Source organism: Talaromyces amestolkiae, assembly GCF_001896365.1.
Source record: "Talaromyces amestolkiae strain CIB chromosome Unknown scaffold7.1, whole genome shotgun sequence".
Lineage (NCBI taxonomy): Eukaryota > Fungi > Ascomycota > Eurotiomycetes > Eurotiales > Trichocomaceae > Talaromyces > Talaromyces amestolkiae.
Window position 1 is genome coordinate 1,304,221 of NW_024468043.1, and position 19,100 is coordinate 1,323,320.

General features: G+C 45.7%; 3 protein-coding genes across 3 annotated transcripts; all 3 read left to right on the top strand.

Annotated features, from left to right (window-relative positions):
• Window positions 1-7,368: 7,368 nt before the first annotated feature.
• Window positions 7,369-8,889, top strand: BHQ10_004480 (uncharacterized protein; the record flags this gene model as incomplete). Its single annotated transcript, XM_040876850.1, has 1 exon — window positions 7,369-8,889. One exon carries the CDS (start codon window positions 7,369-7,371, stop codon window positions 8,887-8,889), a length of 1,521 nt encoding a protein of 506 aa, XP_040732984.1.
• Window positions 8,890-10,256: 1,367 nt separating this feature from the next.
• On the top strand, window positions 10,257-11,243 carry BHQ10_004481 (uncharacterized protein; the record flags this gene model as incomplete). Its single annotated transcript, XM_040876851.1, has 1 exon — window positions 10,257-11,243. One exon carries the CDS (start codon window positions 10,257-10,259, stop codon window positions 11,241-11,243), a length of 987 nt encoding a protein of 328 aa, XP_040732985.1.
• Window positions 11,244-14,512: 3,269 nt separating this feature from the next.
• BHQ10_004482 (uncharacterized protein) lies at window positions 14,513-15,782 on the top strand (the record flags this gene model as incomplete). The annotated part of the gene is made up of 3 exons (XM_040876852.1): window positions 14,513-14,738; window positions 14,796-15,674; window positions 15,751-15,782. 3 exons carry the CDS (start codon window positions 14,513-14,515, stop codon window positions 15,780-15,782), a joined length of 1,137 nt encoding a protein of 378 aa, XP_040732986.1.
• Window positions 15,783-19,100: the final 3,318 nt, after the last annotated feature.

Below are 19,100 nucleotides of genomic sequence, written 5' to 3' on the forward strand. Positions count from 1 at the left end.
ATTGAAAGTCCCAAAAACCGCCTTGGTCGCGTTACACATCCATGCCGTCCTCTGCAGAAAGTGCGGGTACATTACCGGTCTTCTGGAGCGGTTTTTGGGTCCGGATATTTCCATCCGTGTCACTTTGTTTAGTCTGTTGGAGTCTTATCTGATTCTCTGTTAATTGGATCTTTGGTCATTCAGGCTGATCCCCGTGATTCCAAGCTGTGACGTCGAATTAGGAGGCAAGCGGAAGACGGAACTTGATTAGATGGAATTTTTATCTGTTGCATTAGATGTCGGAAAAAGCCGTCAGTATCTGTCTTATTCGTCAAAGATTTCTCAAACCCTATTCACCGCCACTCGTACCGCACCCAATTTCAAGACATGATCAAACCTGAATTCCTAATCCTATAGGATGTTTTGTAATCTTGTCTGCAGCTGCAAGGAATCATCCAACCAGGTTGTAGCACGTCAATGGGCATCTGGTCTATGCTCAAGGAGGTTCGGTATTTTGATATCAACCGGTTGACCAACGAATAACTGCTAAGAACGGTGACGGTTCAGCGACTCACAGATCAATCGATCTGTTTTGAGCATGCTGAGCATGGCTCTTCTTACACAAGAAGGAACCAGCCAGATCCGCGTGCAAGTTGACGTGACCAAGTGGGACGGAAGAGGCAAGCTTTCAAAAGCTCCCAGGATAGTTCAACATTGTGGTTCAACAAAGAGATCAAAAAAAAATAAAGGAACAGCCTAGCGGATATTGTTTGTCATGCTCATGCTATGTCGAAAGCCGGACAAAGCTTTCTTCGAATTCTTCGGCAGCTACCCGTTCGACTAAGAAGGTAGAGCCGTACTCATCGGCTTCTGATAGGACAAGTCAAGTAAGGAGGGCGTTTCGAACCATGGAATTCTCGCTGAAAAAGAAGGTTAGACGCTTTTGCAACACCGTCTTGATCACTGCGGCACGCTAGGGAAATGAAGGTTGCATTGCCCGGTGGCTTTGGTGCTACGTACATCGGCGGTTCCAGACGTAGCTCGAATAGACGTGATAAAAAAAATGAGTGCTAGCCGTCAATAGTACATTTTTCGAATCTAGGATCCCATGTCGATATCATTATCTCTTCTCTTTTGTAGATAGTCTGGCGATGTCAAATAGTATGCACTCGACAGTCGAAAATGATCAGGGCGCGGTGCTAGCCTGAAAAGGGGCTTACTATCTATAAAGGCCATCGCTGTCAATCATCCAGGTGCAGTGCACCACGCTGCAGGCTATGAGGCAAAAGGAATGACCAGATCCTCGACGCTTTGACATCGATCGCTGTGGAAGCAGAAATCGAGACGAGGCAGAGAGCTGTTTGTGCCAAGAAGTGCGGTCTGAAGGAGAGGACGTCTGCTTCGGGAAAAGAAAAAGGCCGGCGCGCCGATGGACATTGCACGGATTTAACGGCAATGAACCAAGCAGGCCCATTCCGGCGATGAAGACAAAGCCAGTCTTCACCAACGATCGTTGTAAAAAACGGAAAATGAATGGTTTTGTAAGTAGTGAGTCATGGCTGGAACCATCAAGAATAGGACAATTCAAAACTTAAAAGTGAAGCTGAGGTCAGGGCATCGCAGAGTTGCCGGGGGGTAGCAGAGAGGCGTCTGCGATGGCCCCGGACGGGCACGTGATGGTGTAACTACTGTAGCACGCTGCACAAGGCAAGACCCTGATACACGTCCTTACCGTATGGTACGTATCAGCCCGCACTAGCATCGACGATCATCAGCCCACACTGCTACCGGGCCCACCTTTTTCTTCGGACAGCGGGCCGCTAGTGAAATGACGTACGGTTAGTGTACCATACTAACCGCTACTTCCAAATGGGTATGTCCTTCATTGTCAATACGGTCACAGACAAGACGCAGCGGAAGTCTTGCTTGGATCTGTCAGTGTATCACTATGTATAAGTCAGTCCGTACTCTGCCGTAAGTAATCGGGAGCCAAACAGGAAGGTGGTTAATGCAGCGGGCGGGAAGGAAGGCGCCTGGGCCAATTTAAGCCAAAAGTAGTGACGGGCAGGCGCGCTGCAATAGAGAGAACGAGGACACAAACATGAATTAATCTCGACCAGCGCACTTAGCTTCCTTCCTCCCCAGTAAGATCCTTTTCGCCAAAGCCACAGCACAACGACCCTCAGTATATCCTTTGCTACTCGCCAAGTCTTGTGTCTGCACAAGACACATCCTGTTAGTATGCAGTACCTCCAATTCCGTTCCCTGGGACTACGATCCCCACTTAAACCGACCTAATCTCTCTGAACGAACTGACTTGAGACCTGTCCTGCTAAGCTAGTAATCAGACTACCAGAGTATGCCTGCCCACCAACTAGCCTGGTCCGACCATATTTGTCATCTCGTCAATACCATGGCCATTCTTCTCGTGTCAGCAGCGTAAAAAAAGCTCATGACTCCCACTTTGCTCAAAGCGGAACATGGAACATCCATTAAGCATTGCGATGGTACGTATGTTTACGTTGCCCTGCCGGGAGTGGCTGACCTGCAATTTCCGGCGCGTGCTGACTGGGCGGGGTCTAGAAGCGCCCTCGCCCATTGCCCCCCAGAACCGGTCCCATCTAATCGCACATGCTGGACCCTGTCACCCTGCTACAAATAGCAACTTTGGGCTTTTTTATTTGCACTGTATTATTTTATTCAAAGCGGATCCATCGGCCGTCGCTCCATGAACAAAGTCCGTCCTCGTCTGCCTCCGTACGAGCCGACCACGTAGTACGTAGTGTTTGGGTAGAGTTGTTGAGCCATCTAAAAGCTTCCTTTCAAGCCTCGTAAGTGGTGAAACTCCGCGCTTACGAGTTGCCCAATTTCTGGCATTTCCGGACCCCCATGCCACCAAGAGCTTGTAGCCGCACGCACTAGATTCATAGCTGTGTACGAGCTGCAACTAAAGTCGCCATCGAGATACTTACTTGGAACGAACCCCCGGGAGACCCACCCATGGTCCAAATCGCTCCTCTACAAGGCTTTTGTCGTTGTGACCAGGTCCACAAAAGTCGAAGGAAAGGGTTGGCAAATTAGATGATACGAAGCGGGCGCGTTACGAGGATGTCAGAACGAGGATCCGGATACCTTCCATGAGGCTGGCTTAATTCACCTATTAAGCATCAAGCACAGAACCATATCGATCTGGCCGAATCTGCTATACATACGCACTAGGGTCCAGTGACAGATCGTGGCCCAGTGAAAGTGGTGCGTGTGGATATGAGCGTAGGTTTAGTCATCGGCAAGCTACTCCGTGAGATCCTAGCTGACTGTAACAAAACGGGTTTTTGCGTATCGGTGAAAAAAAGCGCCACCAGATTGGCAGATATGTATACTTGCCTATTCTGGTATACACTGGATGAGCGGGCGCCGACAACCACCCCGGAATCGACAGACAAGCCTCTCCATCGGGCCCGGTCTACCGATGATCTCCCTGATCGCTCCATGGAGATTTGCTGGAGATCCGGATGCCCAGGTTTCGACCCCCTTTGGGGAAGTATGGCCGTTTTCTGGTTTGGATTTTCATACAGCAGACAGCATCTCATCATTCATTGTTCGGGGCGGGATGGTTGATTAATCGTTTCTGGTTTTTGACAGTCCATATTCCGCCAGCCTGTCCCAATTTTTTTTTTTTTTTTTTTTTTTCACCTTATTCCAATTTCAAACAGTGCGTGCAACATGCAGACTCGGCATTCCTCAAGATCACGCGACGGGTCAACTGGGGTCCGGTTTTTCGGGTGACTGCCTTAGTGTGCTTATGGAAAATGAGTTGACTCGCTGTGATTGACCACTGGCTAGCGCTGCCACGGGCAATCTCTGATACGTGAACATGGCAATACCATTGGAGCTTTAAATTACACAACACAATACAAGTAGATCTGGTCGTTGCCCTGTACGCGGTAATTTTCCTGCAGATCCAGTGCCCCATTGGCCAGCCAATTCGAGGACTATCTGCTCAGTACGCCATGTTCCTGCAGCAGACCAGCCATAACCTACAACCAAAAAGTACGGAATGCTACTGTACATGCGTGACTGCCGGATTCACGGCTACGTACCCAGCTGGGAAAATGCAGTCTAGCCGTTGGATGATACCTAATTTTTATGGTATTCTCTTGGCCAGAGCGGGGACATCTTTTGTTACAACCGGATTCTCGAATGTCCACGACATTTCCTTCTTGAGTTAACGCTAGCGGGTCTTCACAGATGTTGCCTGGGAGGGTACCTTACTCTTTCTCCCGGCAGATGATGTGCGGACCCTACTTGAGGATAGTAGTGCGCGATCAAAATAGTACTAGGCGGAAAAGGTCGTCCCTCAGTCCGTGATGGGTAAGCTCATCAAACAATATAATTGGACCTCACTTTTCTATACGTATAACATGCCCGTTGATGTAAATGATCTGAGCATGGTGGCGCGTGCATCCAAAGTAGCGCCTTGGGATTAGCTCTTCTGACGTGCAGGATAAATTTTTGGCAATGCTCTGCGGCCAAGGGTAGCTCCGTAGGGTTGGACGATCTGGCGAGAAGGTCACAGTCCATCAGCATGCTCCTCTCCAGGATATGGGCTTGACGGAAAACAGAGACAAAAAAAGAGAGATCGAGAGAGGGCTAGCTAGCTAGGCTTTCATCTACCACCACAAGTATCGAGTGAAACAGATATCAAAGCCTCACAATCCCTCCTTTTCCTTTCCCTCTTCACTCGTGCCCTGACACTCCTCTATCGGGATTTAAAATCTTTTCGACTCGATCCTTCAGTCCAGTTTACTTTTTCCTCCTCAAAATCTCCGATTGTGAGCTTTTGTATCTTTGGTGATACCTTTCCTTCTCTCTTATTTATCCGCCAACGTTACGGACGATTTCAGCTTTTGCTGACAACTCCTCACACAAATAACCTGATTCTGATTTCTCGTCTCCCTCGACCTTCTATTTCGTTTTGTGAAACAAGATCAACATAGGTAACATCGTGAGGTCCTATAAACATCAGCTGTTGAGTTCGACGGGGTACGACTATTTGTTCGAAAAATCTCCGGCGGTAGACAAGTTGTTACATTTGCTCAACCTCATCTACAGATAGTTCGGTAAGTAAGATTGTTACCGTCGAGTCTTTTCCATTGTCCTGGATGTTGTTTTTTTTTTTCTTTACTTGTCTGTTTACTTATATATGCTTTACCTCGACCTATGTGTTCATTTGAATCTTCAGCGATGCCTTCTCTTTAGTATGACTATCAGGATGTTGAAGCTCATACTAGCTTTCCCCCTGTGGACTCAACTCATGTCTTTCTCTCTACTACTGATCTGCTATCTGGGATATTGACGATACTCTTCATTCGATATTACCGGCGTGAAAGGCAGTATATCTACGCACTTTCTCGCTCACGTTGCCTCCATTTCTTTTTAAACCCTACTGCCGTTGCCTACCTCCGACTTGTCCCTTCGAAAGGTCATCTCAGTCTCCGCCATGAGCTCTCCAGTGTATTTTGCTATATGTTTTATCCTACCAGACGTGGAGGAAGCATGTTGCGTTCAAAGTCACAGGAATGGTGCTTTCTTTTCTCGAATGCCTACCCTTTTTCATACTTTTACCACCCCTACTATCTGCTTACTTGATTTACATCTTTGCTGAATACCGTTTTGAGGGACAGGTAAGACTAAATTGTCTACAGGCGGCTTTTTCCTGAACGAAATAGACAGAGTCGACCGCTTCAAAGACTTTTCAGAGACTGGATGAAGACTAACCCAGTCACGGGGCACCAAGGAATTGAGACTTCATCAACTAATTACAATCGCTTTTTTGCCCCGAGTAAAAGCTCTTCTTGACATCATCAGCTCAAGTATTCAATACGGGCCGGTTTTCTCCTACTCGGGCGCTGCATATCACATTGTCAGTTCATAATCGGAAACAATTCTTCAATCAATTCCAAGCATAACACAGCCGACTCGCCCACATGCATTCTACTGGTAAGCTTATTTCTTCTTCGAATTATCAAGCGCCTAGAGCCCAGCAAATATTTGCCAAGCGAATCGCACAGCTTTAATTGGAAGGTCATCCTGGTCGTTACTAGCTGGCAGCATTGCACTGGGCTAGCAGGTACTATGTATGCAAGTACATAGACACTTGCATAGCTGGACCCCTGTATGTCCCTCAGTGGCCCGGCGTACATCCTTGTCACACACAAAGAGCTCCGACTCCAATCTGGACCGACCCTCCTGTCGCCATGCTTGTCTTTGTCTTTTTTGCCGCCTTTTCTAGCCTCGACTCTCTTTATCAGTCTACTAATGCCCGTCATGACCGATATATTTTCCATTTTCTGTTTTCAATCACCGCCGGCCGAAGCTCTTGCTGTTTTCAAAAAAGGGAATATCCTGCTTCCTGGACATTCAATTTCTTATTATTTTTTTCATTAAACTTTTTTCATTTTTCTTGTTCCTCTTTTCAGACCGCAGATTGAATGTGACTTGCCTAGACTAACACTACTAAACAGCTGTATTACACAGCCAGCCTTTCTCATTAGGCTACCCACCCTCGTCCTCGGCCAGCGACTGTATTGGGTCCCAAACACAGCGATTCTTCTCACCGTCAGCCGCCTTTACGACCGGCGACGAGGAAAATCACAGTCGGCGTATCGGGTCCATCGGACATACGCTGACGGAGTCGAGCACGCTGACAACTTCCACGAACGGCTTACCTTATAGTCCGCGACAGGATGCTCAGTAAGTATTGATCTACAAGCGCTGATGAAACATTTAAGCCTCATCCTTCCTTTTCGTTTCTTGCAACGGCCCGATTGAGTCATTTGTCGTTGTTTTGATTCCCTTGCTTCCGTTCCCGTCGATTCATGTCATGACGTTTGGCCTGTTGTGTAACCGACTCTGCGCTGCAGCGTTGATCGGGTTGAGACACATATAACCCATCTTTGCAGTGTGGTTGGATGGACATCTACACAGAAGGCTCGTGGACGTACCGGCGAGAATCCGCAACGAGGCTGTCGCCACGGTTGTTTCTTTTCTCTTGCTCTCCATTTTAATAATGCTAACTATTCTTGTTTGAATCAGATTTGCGTCAGGCCCAGGGGGACTTCTTATAAGTCCAACTGATGGGACAACGGCGGATAGTCTTGCTGCCAACCATACATCACTCTACCCACAACAGAGTTCCTGGTCACAGAGAATGACCGGTTTTGCTTCACCCGCAGTCAGAATTCCAGTTCTGTGGGTCAAACTTGCATTTTCTCTCATTCTACTAAACCGAATTGTCTGTACTAATTCGTTTCTGTCTACAGACATCCAGCGGTAAACCCAACGAACTCGTTACAGGGAAGTGGATCTTCGCTTTCAAACAACCCCATCATGGCCAGAGACGCCTATCCCAGCGGATACGCATTGAGCAGAAATGCATTTCCGTCTCCATCCGCATCTTTGAACGACTTCCCGCGATACTCTTACAGCTCGAGTCTGCCACAAGGAGTCTCCAACCAGCTAGACACTTATTCCTACGTGCAGTCACAACGATCAGCACAGTCGCTGCTAGAAGCGCCACCGTTCTGCGAAACTGAAATCATTGGCAACATCCTTGGGAGCAACAACCAGAAACTTCTTCCGGTCATCCATGCCAAGATCCACAAGGGCTTTTTCCAAGCAGACGACAAGTGGACATGTTACCGTCGAAACTACTTTTCTGTTTCATGTTCGTTTACTTTGCAGCCATTTTTGACCACTAGCAACTTTTACTTGCAAACGCAGGATCAGCGTATGGAACCCATCATCGACTGGGCCATGTCCATTTCGGCGGTCGTGAATGCATCGGATAATGAGACTCGAGAACTTGTTCAACACACTCCCAAGCGAGACAAACAATCCGAGCGAAAGCCAGATAAGATCCGTCTTCGMCCCCAGCCGCCATACTTTTTGGCTTCGAACATGACTGGTTCCGGATCGCACTCGCCGATGTATGGAATGCCGCAGCAGATGGAATTCCCCCCGTATGGCATGGCACCGGCACAGCCACCGACTCAACACACATTCGAACGGATCCAGTTTCAAAAGGCGACTGCAAATAACGGGAAACGACGAGCACAACAACAGTACTACAACTTAGTCGTGGAGCTGCATGCCATGGTCAATCGGCCATATGGGCAACATTGGGAGAAGATAGCCAGAAGAATCTCGGACCCCATGGTGGTACGTGGACGGTCTCCAGGACACTACAAGGATGAGAGACGACACAGTTCTGCCAGTATGGGTGACGGAGGACGGGGGAATTCTGGAGAGACCACTAGTCGTGGGATGCTACCTTCGTCGATTGATCATCAGCAATACTCTCAGGTGCAGTTCCTGTATGATGGCTCCCAGCGAGGTGACTCTCACTATAGCCAAGGCCGCGATATGCCGCGTCATAGTTACCAGCCGCAGTTTGGGCAGATTAATCATTCTGCGGAAGCAATCAGCCCTCTCGTTTCGACTTCCGATGGCTCCTTGGAGTTCATCTTTCCCAATTCACTCGGCGGCCATGAATCTACGGATGGTGGTCTATCGCTCAGTAATCGATACCACCATAGTCACCAAAATGATGACGACGACTCGTCCTTCCGAAGAGACTCTGGCAGTTCTAGCAGCAGTCAGAGCCAAGTCCCCAGTCTCGATCTGAGCTCAAACTCCCCCACGCTAGACGACGCATTCGACCCGATGATAGCGAGCTATCACAGTGACGAGCAAGAGGATGGCTCCAATCAATACTCGAAACAATCAATCTCGGAAAGACTGCCGCTCTCATCGATCGTGAATGATAGCAGTCAATGCAGCCGGGGTAGTAGCGGCGGGACCTCGTTCTCGAGATTTATAGATCCTATCCAGGAAAGTCTATGTGCTTGATTGACTTCTTTGAATTATCGAATTCAAGAATTGCGAAGATTGCCGAGCGTACGAATGTGCATTTAGAAGGATGATCCTGTTTTCTTGTCATTTATTGCTGGGCGATTCGGTGAATGGGAGTTATCAAAGGCAATGGGAAAAGTTATTACTTACGGCAGCACGATATTCATTGAGGGGATGTTGCAATCCAATCTCGACAGCAACGAGAAATACAAACCCGATACTAGGACGGACTGGACGGATACGACTATAAACGAGATTGTTGTTGGATTAAAAAGCGGGAAAGGTGGCTGTCTGGTCTGTTTGTTTGTCTTATTTTTTTTCTTTTTTTCATCATTTCACTTTCCTCTACTTCGATTCTTGTAGTTCTTATCTTTTTCTCTTTCTCCACCTTTAGCTATCATTGACTTATTTGTTTGATTGCTATTCTATCCTCTTTCAAGCGAGCGACGGGAATTTGTCGAGAGCGAAACGCAAACGAAGCATGGTTATTGATGGACTTTCCAGCTCAATGGTGGTTTTTAATCCTTGTCTGTGTCTGTGTCTGTGTTTGTGTTCGTGTCTGTGTACGTGATTGCGGAGTTTAGCCAGATTGTACCTACTCCCTTTCAGTCGATGGATTCGAAAGCGATAAGTATAGGTACGTTTTCACGTAGCGTATACCAGATTTTATTATGAGTTATGATCCTTCCACTTCACCTTTCATCTATTACAAATATTATTGTGAGATTCTGTTATTGTTCTGCTTAGTCGAGATGTCAGAATGAGAAAAAAGCCCTAAAATGAGCCCAAAGCGGACTAGCGCGATTATCCTCCAGAGAACCGAGACGACGTCGTCTTTGATCACTAACGCTTTTTAAGACAAGCATATATTCATGTGTACCGTAAAAAGGTCATTCTTGATGATATAAACCACGCTCAGTTATATATTAGCACAAGATAGAGCACAAACACAGTTGCCAGCAGCACTCATTTCAAGCACCACACTAACCTCTCGGAGTCTCCGGTACTCCACAAAAGCCTAGAACTAACAAGCTCGGAAGGCGTTTATTATCGAGCGTAAAGTTTTTTTTCGTATCGGTACTAGCCCCAGGGGCAAGTATTAAAGTTGACAAAATACTCGAAAGCCTGACCAATAGAAATTAACGGAATATCAGTCACTAGCTATCCTAGTCGGCAAAAATAACCCTTCGATGATAGTCCGAAAGCTGCGTGATATGAAGAAAAAGTCTATGCTGCGACCTAGAGTTTTGCTAAAATTGATATTCTTAAGGCTTGTCGTAGCTACTTCCGAGATGTACAGGACTTGAATCACTACGTGTTTTCCTACGATCAAAACACCAACTTCAGATCGACCATCGATCATCATGTATCCACTCTCCATTTCTGTGTTCGTCGCTGCCAGCTCTGTGCTTCGAATTGCTGTAGCAGCAACCATTCCCATCGTCTCGTGTAGCGTCAATCAGCCACAACTCTTCACAAACCCCAGCTTCGAAGAAGGCAGCTTCGCCGGCTGGACAATAAACTTCAATGGCGCCAATGCCGCTGTTGTCGATGCAGACTCTTTGAGTTCACCCTTTTCGACCGCCGCGGACGGCCAGTATTACATCAAGACATACGATTCTGCTATTCGCGGTGGAGATGAGCTTTTTATGTCTCAGACGGTGGATGGGCTCGATACTAGCACGATCTACACCATTACTTACTCTATCGCCGGGATACCTAACGGTCTCAGCTCCCAGGATTGTTATGTGTACATTTTCAAGGACGGTCAAACCAATGCCAATCTGCTGGTCGAGAATGTAACTACTATGGGTGCGAACGGGCTGCCGTGGACACAATATTCACTGGATTTTACGCCTACGGCTACTAGTCATCTCATTTTGTTCGCGCTAGAGTGTGATTCGACTGAATATTATGTTGGCTTTGATAATATCCAGTTCCTAGCACCCGCGACGACGGCTTGCTCGACTTCGTATTCTACAGTGGCTGCTTCGACTCCGACTCCTTCTCCTTCTTCTTCTTCTTCTTCTTCTTCTTCTTCTTCTTCTTCTTCTTCTTCTTCTTCTTCTTCTTCTTCGCAGGCTGTCGTTATTGCTTCATCCAGTTCTGCGGTTGTAACTACTGCACCTGTCAGCACACCTACTCCAAGTCTGGCCTCGTCTAGTGCCGTGGTTTCATCAAGCGCTGCTATACCGCCGAATGCTGCCGTCACATCAGGAGCCATCTCCATGGTCTCACCATCCACAACCCCAACACCCAGCAGCACAATCATCAGCTCCGAAACTGTGCCCACCACGACTGACATTCCTGCGCCTGATGACGACGAGGATGACGGATGTCCTGCTGAGTAATTCATAATCAGGTGTTGATCCTTCTTCCTGGTACCTATATTAAACATTTTTTTCGTGACGGAAATTGAAGTGCATGGAATGTATATTGAGCGATCAATTAGCGAATAGCATTAGAGATATTCTACTAGCATATATTTTGATAAACAATGTATAGATCCAGTTCTTTTACCATTGATGGTAGTACCTACCGAGGTAGATAAATGGCTATTCGGAGTTTGTTTACTTCCATCTACTTTGGGGAGCTACAAAAATCATGGGCCAAAGGCCTTGATGCTTGCTGAATGATCTTTACTGAGCTCTCATTATAAACATTCAGGAGAAATACTGCTAATGACGGACTCTTAGATCTAACTTACATGCCCGAGACACCAGTTCAGACATGTAATCAAAACTTCATAGATGTATTCATCAGATATAAACATACAAGACAGTAACCATTCTCTTTCCTATATAGCCCAACTTAGCACCAAGAGTATGACATACAAGCAAGTACCCGGCCTCCATGTCTACAGGGTGCTATAGCTCAAAGATAGTTCTGAAAACAGGGTACCAGATTCATGGTTATGACTGACTGCTATGGTGGTATGAGCTTCATAGGTACGTAATCATGGCCAGCAAATAAACCTTCTGATTCTGTCCAGTGTCTCAGATGTTGTATACCAATAGAAAGTTGATCCCGTTTAGGAAGGTGCGAATTCTGAGTAGATGGTATTGATCGGCCTAATGGAGTCTAGAGACATGAATCTGGATATAATCAAGTTGTTCCTAGGTAGCTATACGAGCCATATTTTCTCTGCTACGTGGGATTTCCTTTTTCAGCTGCCGTCGGAATTTTAGGGCGCTCACGGTCTGGCTCATTGAGTAGATTTCAGCCCTAACTCATGCTCACTGCATGATTAGATATTCTCGCTTACAAAGTGGCATCTCAGCTAGCCAAAAAAAAAAAAAAAGCCGGAAAAAAGTCACGTTTAGKGAGACAGCTCAGCCTCAGGAAACCACATTCATGAACTTACGCAATTTCATGGTATAAGCCCTGACAAAAGGCGAGAATAATGAGACGCGAAAGGCTGCAAAGTATGCGTTACATGAGGGAACTATATATAATAAGATTGGGGTTTTTTTTTGGTAATAATTGATGAATCTCATATTCACATGGGAGCCACGACCGTCAAGGATTAAAAGGCGCCAACCCTGGCTTGCTTGAGCTCTTGATTCCTTGTCAAATGTATCCTTGAGCCATTGAAATCCGAACTCGTTCTTAGTCCATCCTGACTCTAAAGTTACAAAATAGCACATTTTTGAAGCGCCAAAATCTTGGAGTCACGAATTCTATAAATTACCCGATTTGGCCATATACATCAAGGAAGACAGTAAAGTCGTTCCATCAGCACAAATTAAAGCATTTACAGTAATCTATTCTTGGTTCCCGTCTTAGAGAAGCTACTTATAGCTTCCTTGTTAATAATTTTGCCGATAGAACTATTTTCTCTTGTGAGCCAACTCCAAGCATAAAGCCTTTTTCATCCATATTATAAATCCGGGCTGGCGTAAGCTTATAATGATCAATTCTCTGGCCAATAAGCTCAAAATAAATAGCATATCGATACACCGAACCTCCTCTCTTTCGTCACAATCAAGGCCTGTAAAACCGAGAAATCACCTTATCCGAGTTCTTTTTGAGCCAGCGAGAAGCCCAATTCTATCTAAGCTCTTTATCGGATATCTCATAAGCTAAATTTGCTAAATTTGACGGTATAGGAAGAAGCTGGTGCTCTGTGCGCATATTGATTCATTGGAAAAGTTTTTGGACTGCTGAGAGTTGAGTGATTGTCTGTTGTCAATTTCAATTTTTTTGAGTCTGTAACTAGGCGAAATCTTCTTGAGAGCGTATATCGATCAGGATTAAGAAATGCAGTCTGAGTATAGTTTTTCTTCTCTCCTGTTTTCAAGCTGCTCAGCTCTGCAAGAGTGAGCTCAATCGAGTTCATTCTCGTGTACTTTTCGCGTTTTGAAGCTAAATCGTGCAATAACTGATAGCGAGCATTGGGCTGTGGTCTTGTGGACCACTGTAATATCCGGAAGCAGTGTTGGATGGAAGGCGGCTTGGCATGATTATATGGTGCAGTGCAGCGAATAAGGGAGAATTTACAAGAAAAGCAAATATTGAATACCCATCGAACAAGGCTGCGAGTTCTAACATCTCAAGGCAGACTCACACACTTCGAAAACAATTATCTAGTCTGAAAAAGTGGCCAATAGAACAAGAGCTTTTGATGGGAATCGATTAGCGTAAAGATACGAGGCCTCGGATTCGTGAACGGCCAGCCATACCCCTGTCTTGCGTGAGGCTTAGATGATTGTTGAGCGGTCAGAAATGGTTTTCCTGTCTCCCCTTTCTGGATTTTACTTGATCATTTCCCCTCTCTAAATGTCACTACCTCGCAGGACGATTTCCACAGTCAGCGTAATTGCGCAGGATGCGTCCAAGGAACCGAGAAAAGTTTACTATCGCCATCATTTGTGCTCTTGCACTAGAAAGTGAAGCCGCTGAAGCATATTTCGACGAAGTGTACGATCGATTCGGTACGGTATATGGCAAATCCAAAGCAGATCGAAACTGCTATCTGAATGGAAGAATTGGGAAACATGAGATTGTTATGTGCTATATGCCAGGAATGGGAAAAGGAAGCGCTGCGATGGTAGCCTCGGACCTTCGACACAGCTACCCCAACATAGAAATTGCTCTCGTTCTTGGTATATGTGGAGGTGTACCAAAATCGCCAAACGGTCAGCCGATCTTCCTCGGGGACGTTATCATTGGCGATTCCGTGATACTGTATGATTATGGCAAACAATACCCCGATGGTTTTAGACAGAAGCGTGATGTCAAAAACATCCTAGGCGGATCATCCCATAAGCTTAGGACACTTCTTACGGGTTTAAGTGTCGGTCAAGCTCGTAGGGATTTTCAAGATCAAATGACTAAACACCACCAAAGAATCCAGCAAGCTGATTCTAGGTGGCACCGTCCAGAATCCGATGACGTTCTGTTTGACTCGCAATACCAACACAAACATCACACAAAGTCAGACTCTACCTACTGTGCGTGTTTTGCGGTGAATTCCTCTGACCAAATTTGTGATGAAGCAACAAGGAATGATTGTGCCAGTCTTGGCTGCGAGCAGGACCGGATCATTCGTCGTAGACAGCAGACGGAGCTAAATAATGCAGCCGTTCATATAGGAAAATTCGCATCTGCAGATAGAGTTATGAAGTCGGCATCGCACCGGGACAAGCTAGCGGAGGCAGAGGAGGTTATTGCGTTTGAAATGGAGAGTGCTGGGGCCTGCGACAACTTTCCCTGCATTGTTATTAAGGGTGTATCCGATTATGCAGATAGCCACAAGGACAGCAAATGGCAATCATATGCTGCTGTAAATGCGGCTGCGGCTGCAAAAACACTTTTGAAATACTTGGATCCTGTTGCTCAGAAAGGTAGGTGATCAACAAATTATAGTCAAGTTTCTACACCTGCTGAAAGCTTTATGATAGTGAGATCGAGTGAATGGATGGTACCCTTTCGCAGAAACCCAAAGTTTGTTGGTCGTCAAAAGGAGATCGAGCATTTAAGGGCTTTGATTTCTGACCCAAATGGTCCACGAGAACTTGCGATAACTGGGCTCGGGGGTGTTGGAAAGACTCAAGTTGCTCTTGAGGTCGCCTACCAGATACGCGATGACGATCCAGATTGCTCAATCTTCTGGATACCGTGCACCTCCTTGGAGAGTGTCGAGCAGGCTTACACGGAGATAGCACAGAGACTTGAGCTTTCAGGAGGAAATGCGAAGAAGGAAGTACAGACTTATTTGAGCCAATCAACTTCCGTAAATTGGCTTATTATTTTTGATAATGTGGATGACAAGAATATATGGTTCGGGAACGACAATGCGTTACACACTTTCATTGCGGAGAATGAAAATGGTCGTACTCTTTTTACATCTCGCAATCAACAACTCGCTCTTGACTTGACGGATTCTAATGTGTTACCGCTCCCAGAATATGATATCCATACTGGGTTGGAATTTCTACAGCAGTCACTGCAGAAGAATGATCCCCTTAAACACCATGATACGGCTGTACAATTTCTCGAGCAGTTAATGCTCCTTCCATTGGCCATCACACAAGCAGTGGCATATATCAATAAAAATCAAATCAGTTTATCTACATATATTGGGCTGCTTGAGAGGCAGGAATCGGACATCATCGAGGTCCTTAGTGAGGACTTCAAGGATAAGTGGCGCTATAAGGATATCCAGAACCCTGTGGCTACCACTTGGTGGATCTCATTTCGACAGATTCAGCAATCCAACCAACTGGCGGCAGAGTATTTAACTTTCATGGCTTGCATCAATCCTCGCAACATTCCACTGTGTATGCTTCCTCCAAGCAGTTCGGAAAATGAAAAGATCAAAGCAATCGGTCTTCTTAAGTCCTATGCGTTCGTTAGTGACTGTGGAGCCGGTCAATACGGGCTACTGAGCATTCACAGACTTGTTCATATTGCAACACGAAATTGGATGCGAAGACAAGGAATTATTGACAGCCAAATGATTAAGGCTTTGGGTATACTAGATAAAACCCTGCCTCATCCCCAATCCCTCATTCCTGAGACATGGAGAATTTATGTACCTCATGTTCTAAAGGTCTTAAAAGAAGAGTCTGTTCGAGGAAAGCAGATTGACCACAGCACGCTGATTGGCGCGATGTCCGAAACCTTGTATCAAGATTGGAGATACAGAGAGGCAGAGGACTTATGCACACGCTTCATACAAAATATTGATACTCCAAACTTTGATGATGAGGGCGTTTGGCGTACTGTGACGACTTTGACCTCAATATGTCGCTTGCGAAGATTTTCTGAGACAGGTAGACGAGTAGCAACTCAATTTCTTGACTCAACAAAGACGATAGCATTACAAAATCTTTCGTGTGCAAAGCTTCGGGCAATATCATACTTGAACTTACAACAAGATGATGAGGCCAAGAAGGCTATTTTGGCAGTGATAGAGGGTCTCGGGCCAGAGCATCCTGCTACCATGGAGTTCCAAGCCTCCATCGCAGTTACATACCAGAATCTAAAGCGGTATGTAGACTCTGAACAAACTTTTTTGCAAGTAATCGAGACCGCGAAATCGATACTGGGACCGACTCATTTCTTTACCCTGCGATATCAAGAAGGCCTCGCGATGTTATACCGCAAATCAGGGCAATATACCGAGGCTGAAAATGTCTATTTACGCGTTATGGAGACAAGCAAAACGTCACTTCACCCATCATGTTGTCACAAGCTGAATTACCAATTCAACCTCGGATCAATATATGTCGATCAGAAACGATATAAGAAAGCAGAAGAGATCATGATTCAAGTAATTGAATCCAAGCAAAGGGTACGAGGACCCAAAACTTCAGATATCATTATGTGTTTTATGTCCCTGGCCTTCTTATATATAAAATGGCAAAGGTTCGACAAGGCAGAAGAAGCATTGATGCATCTTGATGAGTACCGTCAAAATTGCCCCGATTTCATCATTGGCTCAATCGTTCATTTACTTATTACTTCATTACGAACGACCGTCTGTCTGAGAAAGAGATTAATCAGTGTGGAAAAGAATGTATCTGGTTTGGATAAGAAATCGATCTACATGGAGAAGAAGGGAGAGGAGTTGGGTGACGAATTGATCTATAGGGAAGATGGAGGGGCTGATTTGGATGAGATATTGATCTGTATGGACAAGATAGCAGTCAATTTTTATGAGCAATCGACTCATATGGAAAAGAAAATAGCTGATTTTCATGAGCAATTGACTCATCCGGAAAAAACAAGAGCCGATTTGGAGAAGAAATTGACTCATCTGAAAAAAACAAGAGCCGATATGGATGAGATATTGACTCATATGGAAAAAATAAAAGCCGATTGGGATGAGAAAGTGGCCCTTTTTTTTGAAATAAGGTCTTAGCTATATGAAATGCTCTTCTATATAAGCAGCAGTAACCAACCTTCAAGTTACAGCGCATATGAGTCTCATGAACAAGGCCGACGAACTCTCTTTATTCCGTTCCACAAGCATCCGTAGTATGTTTATATGATAGCAAGATGGAAACCCGACTAGAAATGGCCGTTTCATTTGTGATCTAAAATAATACTACTTATTGCTTAGGAAATTCTCCACAGATTCTGTCGATGAGAGGGTTGGACTAGGGTTACATATCCGAATTACCCTATAACACACCATGTACTCATGGTGTACAAATTGGATCTCTTGATCACAGATTATAAACTCCCTCCACTTTGGGTGCTAAAACGTTACATCTTTTGCAATGGAAATAATTAATGGTAGAGTAGACATTGGGGTAAATAGACAGATAGTCCAATGCTGATGTCTTGTTCAATTTTCAGAATCCCGAAACTCTCGAACGCTGGTTGTCGCAAACCGATACTTGTCGAGGAACTCAGATCAGAATAAACTCATCACTGAATAGCTGTCCCTCGGTTCTACTTACTGAGCAGTAGCGGCGAGGGTGTGAGCACTAAAAAGGAAAGGGGAAGCCCCGGCGCATCAGGGCAAATCCGGTACCTAGGTAGTATTAGTAAAGGCCTATGATGGTCCGCCGCCTCTTTCCCGTATCAGAAACTGTATTGTCAGCAATGACTCCCAGTAATAAAGTCATTTATAATCTTTCCAAAGTAGGGAGTAATCCACAAATCGACTAGTCGTGGAAATAGACTTGTCCTAGTAACCACGACCCAAAACCGTTCCATGCACGAAGCGTATCACGTCCAGATCCGTCAACTAGCATCTACTCAAGGTTGCACAGCATTTCTCAAAGCTGCGGAAGGGAGGGGGTCAGACGAGGAGTAAAAGGACTTAGAGGGCTTTACGTTTCTTGTGCAACCCATTTCAATACCGGATCCGTATTCTCGAAACGCCACGATGCCATGCCCTGGAGGCCGGGGGGTTCAATACGGGGATCCTGACACACTGAGGAAGTGGTGCGGAAGGAACATGCGTGATAATCGTATCTACCTTACCTCGTTATACGCCACTTTTGTGCAGTACATGTTCGAGCGTCTCCACCTGCCTGATTCAAGTATATGGGCTCAGATCACCCTGTTAGGCGTGCAACGTCGAAGGACTGAGCCACGGCCTGTTCCCCAAGCTCAAGCTCTATTTGCTCGACCCATTTCCTGGGTTGATTGTTGATGACATTCTTAGATGCATGACAGATCCTCTGTATGCTATGTTTAACTCTAATGGACTCTGAGCTCACCCATGGTTCGATTAATCATCACGAATGCATGTTCAATTCTTGGCACGATTGCTACATGGTATAGGCCCATTCGTATTCAGTCTAGGTAATAGTCCGAGCGGTATAGACCTAAATACCGAGGACCGTCATCTCCAATTTCGGTATGTAGCACAGCAGCGGCAACAGAATACTACATTCACCAAAACCCAGTAATCTGGATTGGGATAAGCCTTGTGTCGTATTTGAATGTGCGGATTTAGCCGACAGAGTTTCGTCTTTTGTTCTTTCCTAAGATAGATAGATTGGTCGGAAGGATGTAACTTCATATGGATGCACTGAGTTGAGAGAGTTGATGTTGCTGCAATGAGGATACTTTTGAACAGTCTAGGATAGCCATCGCTCTGTCACCGTGTTGGAGCTTCTTACAACCAGCTTAATCCTCATTCTCACCTTGATCATTCGACTTAGGTTAGGTACACCATGAAAGTCAGCCCGGGTATCGGTTTATTTGGAGAAAGTTACCTATGTGGGAAAGCTATCTACGCCACT